Raw genomic sequence first — 12,699 nt, forward strand, 5'->3', positions numbered from 1 at the left:
TTCCATCAGTGTGTAGTGATTTTCCTGATATTGGCACAATGGAAGCGTATTGATTTTTTTTTCTCTCCTCTTCATCTTCTCTTTTCTTGCCTTCAAGGAGAAAGAGATGAGGAGACAGCAGGCGGAGGTTCTCAAGCACCAGGTAGGCTTTCAACACAACTTGCTCATCCCTCTTGAACGTAATAGTCACTGCTGAATAAAACCATTTAACTCAGATGTCAGTAAGAATTTTCAGGCGTGTATGTGTGTGTGACTGAGTGATTATATATGTGCATCTGCATATATTTTAATACAGGTGTGTGTGTGTGTGTGTGTGTATATATATATATAATGTGGTTAGTATTTCTCTTTATTTAACACCATGCTTATTGGTTTTGGATTTATTACTCCTGTTCCTTAATATTTTTGCCAACTCTTCTCTGCCAGGAGTTGGAGAGGCATAGACTAGATATGGTATGGGTATGTTTATTTTTGTACATCTAACACCTGCATCGTGTAACTGGTTGTGTTATGGTTGTCATAGCAATGCATTAAGTGTAGCACTGGCTGCTGTCATACTACATTCTTCTGCATGGCTTTCCAGCAAAACCAACAAAAGAGAAAAAGAGTCAGTATGCTGCCTCCATCTGCTCGTCCTGAGGGATAACTGACCCTGTCACGGTGGCCAGGCAGCTTCTGTCCCCCCCCCCCCCCTCCCCCATCCTACCCCCCCCCCCCCTCCCCTTCTCTATTTAAAAAAACTCAGAATGCATTGCAAAGACCGCTAGCCAGTCCTCACTCACTGTCTGAAAGTGCACTGGAGGAGTTTCCATCCATCACACACTGTACATTGTCCTAACTGTTCAATTGGAGTCGCCTGTGTTGCCCATGAGTGCTTGACGGTTTCTCCGGCCCCAGACATCGAGCTTGTGTCTGTTCGTCCGTGCGTCTGTTCTGCCCGTCCGGCGAGTGCTGGACTTTAACCAACCACATCCCAGCCTCTCTGTCATTCACTGTTCCTGTACTCTGCACAAAGAATGAAAAACCGCTACCGAGAATCATTTTGTCTTTATGGTGGAGACACTTCCAGACACACACTGCTCCCCCATCTGCCTCCCTCACTCCCAAGTTTTGAGGAGGGTACAGACACAACTTTTACTAGACAATAGACCTGATAGACTGTCCAACTAAAATATAACCAGTTCCACCATGAGGACAAATATGGTTCTGTGTAGCATTTTATTTTTGGCCTGGCTGTTCTGCTTGTCGCCCCTTCTCACTCATACACAGTCGCAGCTGAATCAAGAGGTCTGCCTATCTGTTTCTCCCTGGACTCTGAGCCGATTGTTGCATCATCAACCCCTTGCACCTTCACTCAGAGCATAATGATCGGGGGCAAATTGAGACACAAGAAATAATGCTGGTATTCAAGGTTGTCATGTGCAATTGTATTGCATGTGATGCACTGTAGCTTGGTATCATAATAACCTTTGAACCAGTGGTTTTTGAAGAATCCTAAAGCTAGAATGCGCTGAATGCCACCGGCTTCATGTCCTTTCTGAACTTGGCCTGTTTGAAGTTTTCCCATTTGTAGATGAATCAAACCAGTAAGAACATGGGAAGGATGCAGCGGCGTATCTGGCTTCCTGCCTGTCTTGTTTATCACAATGACAAAAAAGATCCTCACAAACAGCCCACACTAGGCACTATGTCCTGTAAATGTCCTTGGCAAGGCTCTAATAGTGGCAATTGTGTCTTTCTGCTGGATCACAGAGGCAATGACAGCCTGATATGGAGGAGCGTGAAACCTAAAGAGATCAAATGAAATGATAGTCAGTCACTGGTGATTCCTGTGCCCTTTCGCAGTAGACTGTGTGTCACGCACCACAGAACAACATAGATGTCTCATCCTCAGCAGTTACATTCTGTGCTAATACTTAAGCTGCCATAACCACTGAAGCAGAACTGCTCCGTTTGTAGCGTCCGTTCCTCTTTGTCGCCCCCCCCCCTCACCAAATATCATTTCGAATGATGTGTCAAATAAACTTTAGCATTGACTCGTGTAATTGAATTTATTATTTTGATCGTTACGCCGTTGTGGCGCATCAGAGGATCTCTGGGCAAACGAGCGTTTTGTTGCTTTTGTTGTGTCAGCTTTAGTTTAGAGGCGCCGTCACCGATTCCAGCTGCTTCTCTTTTTGAGCCTGTCATCACATCTACTCTGTATCGCATCTCTGTGTCGCTTTTTTGGTTGTCATTGTATTACTGTACTCTTCACTTATGCTTCCACCATACATGTGAAAGTGTATACATGTGAAGCATTGTTTCGTGTTTGTTCAAGTACAGTGCCGTTATTGGATCTAGTGCATCACAATTCTACATTAATACATACTAAATTTAGTCGACCTTGAGTGCTGTGTGTGCAGTGTGTGCTTGTTAATGTGCCTGTGCTTTCTGACTCTCTAGGAGAGGGAGAGGAGGAGGCAACATGTAATGCTGATGAAGGCTGTCGAGGCTCGCAAGAAAGCAGAGGTAGTCCATATGGACACAAATAAATGCAGAAAATACACATAGAGTCCACTCCATAAAAAGAGCCCCAGTCCTTATTCCCTGGATGGATTCCGACTTTCTCTTCTTTTTGTGCATTCTTTCCCTCCATTCATTTTTTTTTTTTCCTACACACTTACCAAGTCAAAAGATTCTGGCCCTCAAGCACTTTTTCTTTGAATTCACAGAAGCATTAGGCTGAATTCTAATACTGCTCAGCAAAGTCGAGTAAACCTTCTCGTCTGTTTTCACGCAACACACACGCACACACACACACACACACACACACACACACACACACACACACACACACACACACACACACACACACTGTGCTTCCCTAAATGAATGATTTCTGGACTCTCTAGGAGCGTGAGCGCTTGCGGCAGGAGAAAAGGGATGAGAAGCGTCTGAACAAAGAGCGTAAACTGGAGCAACGGAGGCTGGAGCTGGAGATAGCGAGGGAGCTGAAGAAGCCAAATGAAGACATGTGTCTGTCTGACCACAAGGTAGCTTAGACAGGCAGTCGATAAAAAAAAAAAAAAAAAATCATAGGATTGTAGGTTTAGTTCATATACACTGATGGAAAGGTCTTATTTGAGTGCTGTTAAATAGGTGGATATCAGGACGGCACAGTCACAAAATCTATGTTGTCATTATTATTTGTATTATTATTATTTGTGTTCTATTTTATAATGGCTCTGTATTTACCATGAGACCACATGGTCAGATGCAGTTTTATCTGTGGAGATGTGTGCCCCCAAGTGGTTAAAGAAGAGTAGTGCATGAGTGTAGAAAATATGCAGTCAATAACATAAATTGGACAACACCATCTTGATAACAGTCAACAGATGTGTGATATAACGGCAGCTTTTTTCCATTTAACCACTGTTATTTAAATCATAACTGTTTGCTGTACAAATTGGATTTAATGCATTTCTCTCACAGCAAATAAAACTAAAACCACTAACAATCCCTCTTTCCTTTGTGCAGCCTCTCCCTGAGTTCTCCCGGATCCCTGGACTCATCCTGCCAGGACGTGCCGTGTCCGACTGCCTTATGCTGATGCAATTCCTGAGAGGCTTTGGGAAGGTACTGGGACTCGACCTGAACATGGATGTGCCCACCCTGGGCATGCTCCAGGAGGGCTTGCTCAATGTGGGGGACAGCATGGGCCAGGTCCAAGATCTTCTGGTCAAACTGCTCTCTCTGGCAGTCTGTGATCCTGGGTTGCCACCTGGACAAAAGGTGAGATAGTTGAACGCTGGTTTAAGAATGATGGTATTGTATACTTTGAAACAATGGAACCTACTTGAAAATTAAACCAAAAATTTAAAGAACATTTTCCTTTACCTTGTTTTCATGCATGTGCCTAAGACAGAGAAGCTTAGACGTCAAACAGACCTTAATTTATCAAGAAGTGTTTATCAACTCATCCTCTTCTCTTTTCAGACCAAAACCATGCTGGGCGACCACCTGACCAATGTGGGCATCAACAGGGATAATGTGTCTGAGGTGCTACAGATGTACATGGGGGCCCATTGTGCCAACACAGACTTGGCTCTTCTGGCCCTCAGTCTGAAGACCAAGGCGTTCCAGGCCCACACGCCTGTGCAGAAGTCCTCTATTCTGGGATTCCTGGCAAATGAGCTGGCCTGCAGCAGAGCTGTTATCAGGTAGGTTCATCTATATGTTTTAGTAATGCATCTTCTGTCGGGAGCAGTCACTTTTAATTGTAACAACATTTTTCAAACACAACTGTAACTAACGGGATTGAATTTCTTCTTGCAGTGAGATTGACAAGAGTCTGGATCAGATGGCAAACATGAGGAAGGACAAGCTCATCATGGAGGGGAAACTGAAAAAGTGAGTTTTCTTGAAGCTAAAAAAATAAAATCTTACTTAAATCATTTGTAGACCATCAGGCTGATCCTGAGTGTTTGTGTTTATGCAGGCTCAGGATCATTCATGCCAAACGCACTGGGAAGAGGGAGGCCAGCATGGGTGCGGAAGAGAACCAGTCTGTTGGCACTCCATCCTCCGCCGCCAAACGCAAGAGGAAACTGGGTGGAGACAGTGACGAGGACGAAGATGACGAAGAGGACAGCGATGACCCGGCCGAGGAAGACGATGATGAGGAGGAGGAAGAGGTGAAGAAAGTTAAAAAAGTGGAGGTCATTGATGAGGTAAGATTTCCATCTACAGTTCCATTTTCTAAGGAAGTGAGTGTGATGGTTGGCTTGCAGACATTGAACATGTTGTTCCTTCAGGATGACGTGGACCAGGCCGCCAGCATCGAGGAGCTGGAGAAGCAGATAGAGAAGTTAGCCAAGGTATGCTCGTTAAAATGTACACGTGCTGTGAAACAGTTAATATCATGAACATAAATGTATAAGGTCTCTTGAGGGAAAAGCTTATAACAGATTTACAACAGAAATTCCACTGTGTCTCTACATTTACAGAAAAAAAGCAACTTCTCAAAACCTTATTATACAGTGTTTATTAAAAACAACCACATATATTCTTACAAAGGGCTTTTTACTGATGAAGCCATTGATTATCTCAATAAATTACCTTATAAGCATAGCCTGTACTGCTTAATATATCACAGGTCGTTACAATAGGACATTAGGAAAGACACATGTCTTTTATTTTAATGATCTTTGGATCAAAATAACGTATAGAAATCACTATATGTGTGTTTTTTTACTGTTGCAGCAACATCATCAGACCAGAAAAAAGCTGTTTGAGATCTCTCATTCTCTGCGCTCCATGACGTACGGCCAGGACCGATACCGCCGCCGGTACTGGGTGCTTCCCCACTGTGGAGGAGTCTTCGTTGAAGCCATGGAGAGCGGAGAAGGTATATACAGCACAGAACACACACACACCACGTGAGGGTCTGAAATGCCTCTCACACACTTCAAAAAACATATTTGGAAAATTAAATTCTGTAATATAATTAATGCTGGAAGAGGAAGAAGGAAATGTTCTAAATATACTTGTTCAACTGCAAGTTCAGCTGTTTGTGCTCAATGACATTTTCTGTTTTTTTCGTTTGATTTTATCTTAATTCTCCAAACCTAATTAGATATTGCATAGACATAGAAATAATAATAAGTTTAGAAAAATCCGCTCAGTTGTAAAACCAACCACAGTAGTCAGAGTTTCCAGCTGCATCAACAGTTCACTCTCTCAATCCTCTGCAGCACCAGAGGAACTGGAGGAGGAGCGACAGAGGAAGAGGAGGGCGGCGGAGGAGGTCGTGGTCAAAGAGGAACCGATGGAGCTGGAGTTGGAGAAGGAGAAACACGCCGACGTGGACGGGCCGAGCACTCGAACAGAAGGTTTGGAGAAACAGGAAGCGGAGGAGAAGGAGCACGAGGGGAAGAACAACTCCCCGAGTCTCTTCTACCCTCAGCAAGACTCTGTTTCCAAAATCTGCTCAATCCGGGACGTCAACAAGGACGTTGGCAGAGAAACTGTGAAGGAAGAGAACAAGCAGAGTCCCGTGGGCACCGCAGCCTCAGTAACAGCCCCCTCCCCCACTCACAGCTCCTCTGAGCCGGCAGTAGCATCAACCCCCTCCCTGGTGACCACTCACGACGCCACAAACATCCCTCCCCCGGCCTCCACCTCTCTACCTGTGCCGTGCCTGCCAGGCCCGAGTGAAACCCCGGGGAACACCCCCCTGTCCTCGTCCCCCACTCCGTCTCCCTACCTCTCATTTCAAGCCAACGACCAGCTGCTCCGGGTCCTGACGGAGAGGAGTGGACACTGGTTCAGTCTGCTCCCTCGCAACCCCTGTGACCTCTCCTCCCTCACCACGACTCCTCCGGCGGCGCCACGCGTGTCTCCCCAGGCATCCTCCACCCCAGCCGGGCCCAGATCCCCACCTCCGTCCCCTGCCCTGCCGCTCACCCCTTCTGCTGCTTCAGCCTCCACCAGCCCGCACCACCCAGCTGGCCTCCTCAACTACCCACTATCAGCCCTGCAGGTGAGATCTTTGTCTGGAATCTGTGTGCCACATAACAAGAGCTGTGACCCTCTCTATGATGTCATCCACCTCCCTCACCCTTTTGTTTACCCTCTTTTCTCCCCAGGTGAAGCCAGGTGGTTCATTGCTAGGTGTGTCTTTTGGAAGCTGGCCCAGCGGCATTATAAGTCCCAGCCTGCCCCTGTGCAGCAGCCCCAGCCTCATGCCGGGTCACTCTCTGGAGGGCAACACAGCAAGTGTCTCCAGTAAGAGTGAATCGCCTTTACCTGGCATGGAGAAAACCTCGTCCATGCCCTCTCCTGCCTTGGAAATGCCCAAATCCATCGACCACCCCATGGCTCGACCCATCCCAGAAGGTGAGAGACAAATAAACACATTGAGAAGAATTAAAGCCGAGACCGTGATCAACCCTCATGTTGTATTTGACAATGATTCACCTGCATGAAAAGATTTCACTTGCCTGTGAATAATCCAAGATAATTGGATCAGGGAATGTTCTGCTCTGCTGTACTTAGTTTCATTTGGGTATAACATAGCTGTATGAAACCCATTTTTTTGTTACAGTGATGTGTGTTCAGTGTCTCGGAGTTTAACATGCCTGTTTGTGCTCCTTGTCTCAGAGTTGCTGACAGGATGGTGGCGGGTTTCTGACATTGAGCAGCTGAGGAATTTAGTCAATGCTCTCCACAGCCGAGGCTTTAGAGAGAAGGGCCTCCAGAGGCACATGCAGAAATACATGGAGATCATCCCCCAGGTCTGCACCAAACACAGAGACGGTAAGCATCTCCGCACTTCTCCCCGGGCACAGGGTCACTGCATACGCCTGAGATTCATAAGCAGGACTCAGAGCTTGTAGAGAGTAGATTGTTTTGATAGAAATAAATACAGATTTGGTGTGCTTCCATTCAAACTAAGAAGCATGTCCTTGATGATCCATGAATACACTGCGAACACTGCATTATTAATGGCCAAAGTAAATCTGCATGGGTTTGGCTCCATGGCTCATGGGTTCACTTGTGATTTCATGGCTGACGGATATCTATCATCTTGTCCTTCTAGTGGCCATGATCGAGCTGCGTGATCTGGAGGAGAGCCAGGTCAGTGTGGAGTCAGTGCGAGGCTGGTGCGTTGAGGAGCAGGCCATGGAGATGGACATTGCCGTCCTGCAGCAGGTGGAGGAGCTGGAGAGGAAGGTCACGTCTGCCAGCCTGCAGGCGAAGGTAAAATACAAGAACACACCCTCAGGGTTCCTACAGTCCTGGAAAAGTCATGGAATTGTAAAATGATAGTGTTTGAAGTGCTTAAAAAAAAAGAAATCCCAAAAGTTTTGGAGAAGTCATAAAAAAGTTGTAATATTCATATTTTCATGTTGTTAATTTAAACTGAGTTTTACAGTTTTAAAAGAAATATGCTCAAAATATAAGCAGGCATATGCTCTCATACTAATTGAAATGTTCGGTGGGGAAGCAGGCGGGATATTGCACTATGCCAGGGAAGTGTAGATTTAATCATGCTTGGCTACAAATGGAAAAGTAAATGTGATGGGTTACAACAAACAAAGACCTCAATTAAAGTATAGTCTCATTCATTTGTGTCATTTAAGGTGATGTATGCTTTGGAATTCTCATTGTTAGCTTAAACACTAAATGTTGTCACTTTTTCATGTATACACCAAGATTTAAAAAAAAATTTGGCTATGGAAATTTGGTTTGAAGTTATTGAAAAGTCATGGAAAAGTCATGGAAATCCATTGGTCAAAATGTGCATGAACCCTGCACCCTTTTTAGTGTAAGAACATGTTGATGTGAAGTGGTGTGATCAGAGGCCAAAAGCATTAACAGCTCATTTCCTCTCCCAGGGCTGGATGCATCCGGACCCTCAGTCTGAGCGGGAGGACCTGGTGTACTACGAGCACAAGCCTCTCACAAAATCCACGTCAGCGAGCAGCGGAGACAAGGAGCATCCCGAAGAGCGCGGGGAGAAGGGTGGGGTGACCCGTCACCCGGATAACCCGCTGGACATAGCAGTGACCCGTCTGGCTGATCTGGAGCGCAACATCGAGAGAAGGTACCTGAGGAGCCCCTTAGGTACCACCATTCAGATCAGGCTGGATAATGTGGGTACGGTCACTGTCCCTGCCCCCGCCCCATCCACTAGTGCTGACAGGGAAGGGTAGGTTCATATCTCCAACCAAAGCTCCCCACTCTCCCACTGAGACCTTTTCCTCTCCTCTGTGTGTGCTTTGTGTTTCCCATACTATCAAAAGAAGTGAGGGTCCTTGCTGCTTTCACAGCAGGTGTTTGTGGTGGCTTGTGGCATCTTTTCTTTGTTTCTTTGGTCTTGTGCAATCTTTAGGGTGGGTGGTGGGGGGCTCCCCTTTCCTGTACAGTCATGTTTTACTGGCATCTTTTGCTTTTCTGCAGCCATCTGCATGGTGTTTTGCATCAGTAACCTTGGTTGTGGGCACACTCATGGCTCCCACTATAAAATATACCCTGGTTTTTACTCCTTCACTCTTTCTGCATGAACGTTTCGCCTAACATGACAGAATCGGTGTGTGCCTCTCCTCCAGCGCCTCACACCCCCCCCAAAAATCCTCATGCCTGTCTTTGCACAGCTGGAGCTCTTTCTGGTCTGCTGTCATGTTGGCGGCTGGTTCAGCTGATCAGTTTACCTCTTTGTGTTTGTGTGACCTCACCCACATATTGACATATGTGTGTGTTTTTTTTTCTTCTTTCTCATTATCTTCTCCCAGTGGCGAGGAGGAGGTGGCCCATGGCATGAAGGTGTGGAGGAAGGCCCTGAGCGAAGTGCGCAGTGCTGCCCAGTTGGCCATGTGCATCCAGCAGCTACAGAAGTCCATCGCCTGGGAGAGGTCCATCATGAAAGTGGTGAGTAGCAGATCAAAAAAAGAAAAGAATAACCACAATACGAATATTTCCAGCCTCATTAATTAAAATAACGATTGCCCTCTCGTTCTGTAGTACTGTCAGCTGTGCAGGAAGGGCGATAATGAGGACCTGCTCCTGCTGTGTGACGGCTGTGACAAAGGCTGCCACACTTACTGTCACAAACCCAAGATCACCAGTATCCCAGAGGGAGACTGGTACTGCCCCTCCTGCATATCCAAGGTATCAGAGCCTTAAATAATGAATTGGCATCTGCCCTCAGCATTCACTTAAGAGTCCAACCATTTCCATTCTCAAGAAATCTTTCTTTGAATTTTTTGGGGGCCTTTTAGTCCCTTATGTGCATGTGGGGCTGTAGAGAGGTGAGATGAATTCAGAATCATGTCACCAGGAGCTCAACGAATTCTGAGTCTCAGATTTTTTTTTCATTTAATTTTCCTCTCAACTCGATAATTTGCTGCAAGGCATTGGCATTTTGCCCATTAAGTGACAATAAAATCTTACATTCATATTCATGCTCCTAGAATCTGGACATCAACAGATTTTATTGCAAGCTTTACAAGAATGTTTTTATGCCGATGTGGTCCGGGAAGAACTAAATAATGAGTTATGGTAGAAAAAATCTTGTATTTCAGAAAAGGCCAATATCAATATCAGCAATGTCAATGGGGTCACTTCACTTCTGTTTGAGTAGCATCAGACCATAATGCATTGTTCCCTCTGTGCAGGCGAGTGGTCCTACCCCCAAAAACAAAAGGCCTCCATGCAAACCAGTAGCAGCAGCCAGCGGAGGAAGTGGCAAGAAAGGCGGAGAAGCGAAGAAGAACGGGAAGCAGACTGGCAACGGGGAAGTGTCGGAGGAGGACCCGGCGAGCGCCAGCAGCACGCCCAAGAAAGCAGCGGCAAAAGACACCAGCAGGAAGAGGAAATTCGAAGAGGTCTCACCTGCTCTGCCAGGAGTCAATCAGGAGACCCCTGTGTGTGTGAAGAGAGCCAAGACGGCTCGAGACAACAACAGGGACCTGGGACTCTGCAGGTATGTGCCTCCGACTTGCTCCGACTCGTCTCTCTGTTGAAATCTTCATTTATTCATCACCTTCGTCTAAACAGTCCGACAGTAGCTGCAGGCGACTGTATCTACAGGGAGATAATGAGTCTCCTCTTCATCAGTGAATAAGATGCTGTTGTGGGTTTTCTTTGACCGCTTCTCACTGTGTGATATTCAAGAGTTTTTCTCTTAAAAATAAAATTCTTGTGTGTGTTCATCAGGGTTCTCCTTGCTGAGGTGGAGCGGCATCAGGACGCATGGCCTTTCCTCACACCCGTCAACATGAAGTCAGTCCCTGGCTACAAGAAGGTCATCAAGAAACCAATGGACTTCGCCACCATACGTGAGAAGCTCGTGAGCAGCCAGTGAGTTTCCGATCGCCTCCGTTTGTTCTGTTTTTACAGCTGAAATCCTTCAGAGTTTGAAAGTAACAGAATAACAAAAGTCAGAGAAGGAAATGTTATTCAGGAAATGATTTCAATACGTTATTTGTTTGTTTTTTCAGGTATCAAAATCTGGAGACTTTCATCATCGACGTCAACTTGGTCTTTGACAACTGCGAAAAATACAATGAAGACAATTCAGACATTGGCCGAGCCGGTCACAACATGAGGAAGTTCTTCGAGAAGCGCTGGACTGAGCTGCTGAAACAAACAAACTAAACAAACTGTTCAGATTCTCCCAATAAACCCAATAACGTTTCAAATCGGAGCACCAGGTTTTACTTTTGTTTTTATTCCCTGATGGAGAAATGCGGCTTTGCAGGACGGAAGAAGAAATCTAATCCTTAATAAGGAACCCATGGTGTTCTTCTTAGGAGGGATGTCACCTTGAAAATAAAAGTAATTACATGAGGTGTGCTGGATTTCTTTCAACAGGGATAAAAGCCCCAAAGAGTCCCAGAGAAATGGGGTGTCGTAGTGCAATACCATTCCCTGTCTCAGAACACTGCACTGAATGAATCCTCAACTGTCACTGATGTGTCTGCGCTAGAATACTTTCCACTACTTGTAAATATTCTTTTGTTATTTAATCGTATTATAGTGAATGTATTTAATTTTGTAATAATTATTTATGAATCAAGGTCCACTTCATTTTCTATGAAAAGGAAGAGTCAGCTGAACTGCTTTGAATTGAAAAAAAACAAAAAAAAAAGGAATGTGTCTTTGTGTTGTAATTTTTCTCCCAAATATCAAACAAAGCCAAGAAAAAAAAACCTGTTTACACTGTTCAGTGCTTTGAGGCATCAGAATACTGTATTCATTTGTTCAGACTGTAAAACTGCATTTATTTACAGGAACAGCAGAGGAACAGTTAAGACAAAGGTGACTCATGTGTATATACTGTTTATTAATGTCAATATTATGTCTTGTTTGGAACGATGTGTAAAAATTGTTTAAGAATATTAAGATATTGTTTATGCCTTAGAATGATTGTAGCATTCTATTTTAGTGAACGTGATGAAAACATTATCATAAATATTGTTTGTACAGTATATACATATCCTCTGCAAACACTGTGGTATCCTTAATCTTGGTAGTGCCTACCCTTCCAACAGGGGCATGTAGGGGATGTTATTGTTTTTAGTTTTCATTATTATGACAACATTATGTTTTTCCTTTTTTATATGATTTCAATCCAACATGGCCTCCAAAGTTGGACAGTGACACAGAAATCATTCCTCACCATAGCAGAAAAAAAGGAGCAACAAGCATTCAGTTATGCTTCCATGACGCATTTCCTCGTAATCTGCCACAATACAGAGGACCTAAGGCCATTTGTAACCACTGTGTTGAACCTTGCTGTGTGTTGTGGCCTGATGGAGGCAGCTAGATTTTTTTGTACCCAAGTCAAGAGTACTTGAAGTTACTTTATTTAAGATATTGTGGAATAAAAGTATCATTCTTTTGTAGGAGCTTTATTTTTCACTAGTGTGTGGCACGGACCTATTAAAAGGATGTTTTTCAACGTAAATGACTCAACCTTGTTTTATTTCAATCACCTGCCATTATCAAAATGGCAACCTGTTATTTTCCTGTGAATCGACTGAATGATTGATAAACTCATCACTGCACCTTTCATATGAATCTGTTAACTCTGACTCTGAGCTCAATTTCAAGGTTTAAACCTTTGTGAAAGGTCTTGTTTTCAAGTTTGTAGAAAGTTTTATTATTGTTGATTATGTTTATTTCAAATAGAAATCTGACAGTATCTGGTTA

General features: G+C 44.6%; 1 protein-coding gene across 4 annotated transcripts in view; it reads left to right on the plus strand.

Moving 5' to 3' along the window:
- The window catches only part of baz2ba (bromodomain adjacent to zinc finger domain, 2Ba), a 57,166-nt gene extending 44,712 nt beyond the window's left edge, over nucleotides 1-12,454 (plus strand). For 2 of the 4 annotated variants that reach the window (XM_061067741.1, XM_061067743.1), the window contains 20 exons: nucleotides 98-142; nucleotides 427-453; nucleotides 2,446-2,511; nucleotides 2,895-3,035; nucleotides 3,520-3,774; nucleotides 3,979-4,202; nucleotides 4,318-4,392; nucleotides 4,481-4,712; nucleotides 4,797-4,859; nucleotides 5,245-5,389; nucleotides 5,736-6,523; nucleotides 6,630-6,879; nucleotides 7,144-7,299; nucleotides 7,583-7,743; nucleotides 8,382-8,695; nucleotides 9,279-9,414; nucleotides 9,508-9,654; nucleotides 10,161-10,468; nucleotides 10,702-10,845; nucleotides 10,986-12,454. In XM_061067741.1, the coding sequence (XP_060923724.1) occupies nucleotides 98-142; nucleotides 427-453; nucleotides 2,446-2,511; nucleotides 2,895-3,035; nucleotides 3,520-3,774; nucleotides 3,979-4,202; nucleotides 4,318-4,392; nucleotides 4,481-4,712; nucleotides 4,797-4,859; nucleotides 5,245-5,389; nucleotides 5,736-6,523; nucleotides 6,630-6,879; nucleotides 7,144-7,299; nucleotides 7,583-7,743; nucleotides 8,382-8,695; nucleotides 9,279-9,414; nucleotides 9,508-9,654; nucleotides 10,161-10,468; nucleotides 10,702-10,845; nucleotides 10,986-11,142 (3,834 nt within the window). In that variant the 3' untranslated portion in view covers nucleotides 11,143-12,454. The remainder of the gene's footprint in view (nucleotides 1-97; nucleotides 143-426; nucleotides 454-2,445; nucleotides 2,512-2,894; nucleotides 3,036-3,519; nucleotides 3,775-3,978; nucleotides 4,203-4,317; nucleotides 4,393-4,480; nucleotides 4,713-4,796; nucleotides 4,860-5,244; nucleotides 5,390-5,735; nucleotides 6,524-6,629; nucleotides 6,880-7,143; nucleotides 7,300-7,582; nucleotides 7,744-8,381; nucleotides 8,696-9,278; nucleotides 9,415-9,507; nucleotides 9,655-10,160; nucleotides 10,469-10,701; nucleotides 10,846-10,985) is intronic. The other 2 variants (XM_061067742.1, XM_061067744.1) reach the window with 1 other exon arrangement.
- Nucleotides 12,455-12,699: the final 245 nt, after the last annotated feature.

Source organism: Limanda limanda, chromosome 3, assembly GCF_963576545.1.
Source record: "Limanda limanda chromosome 3, fLimLim1.1, whole genome shotgun sequence".
NCBI classification, from domain to species: Eukaryota; Metazoa; Chordata; class Actinopteri; order Pleuronectiformes; family Pleuronectidae; genus Limanda; species Limanda limanda.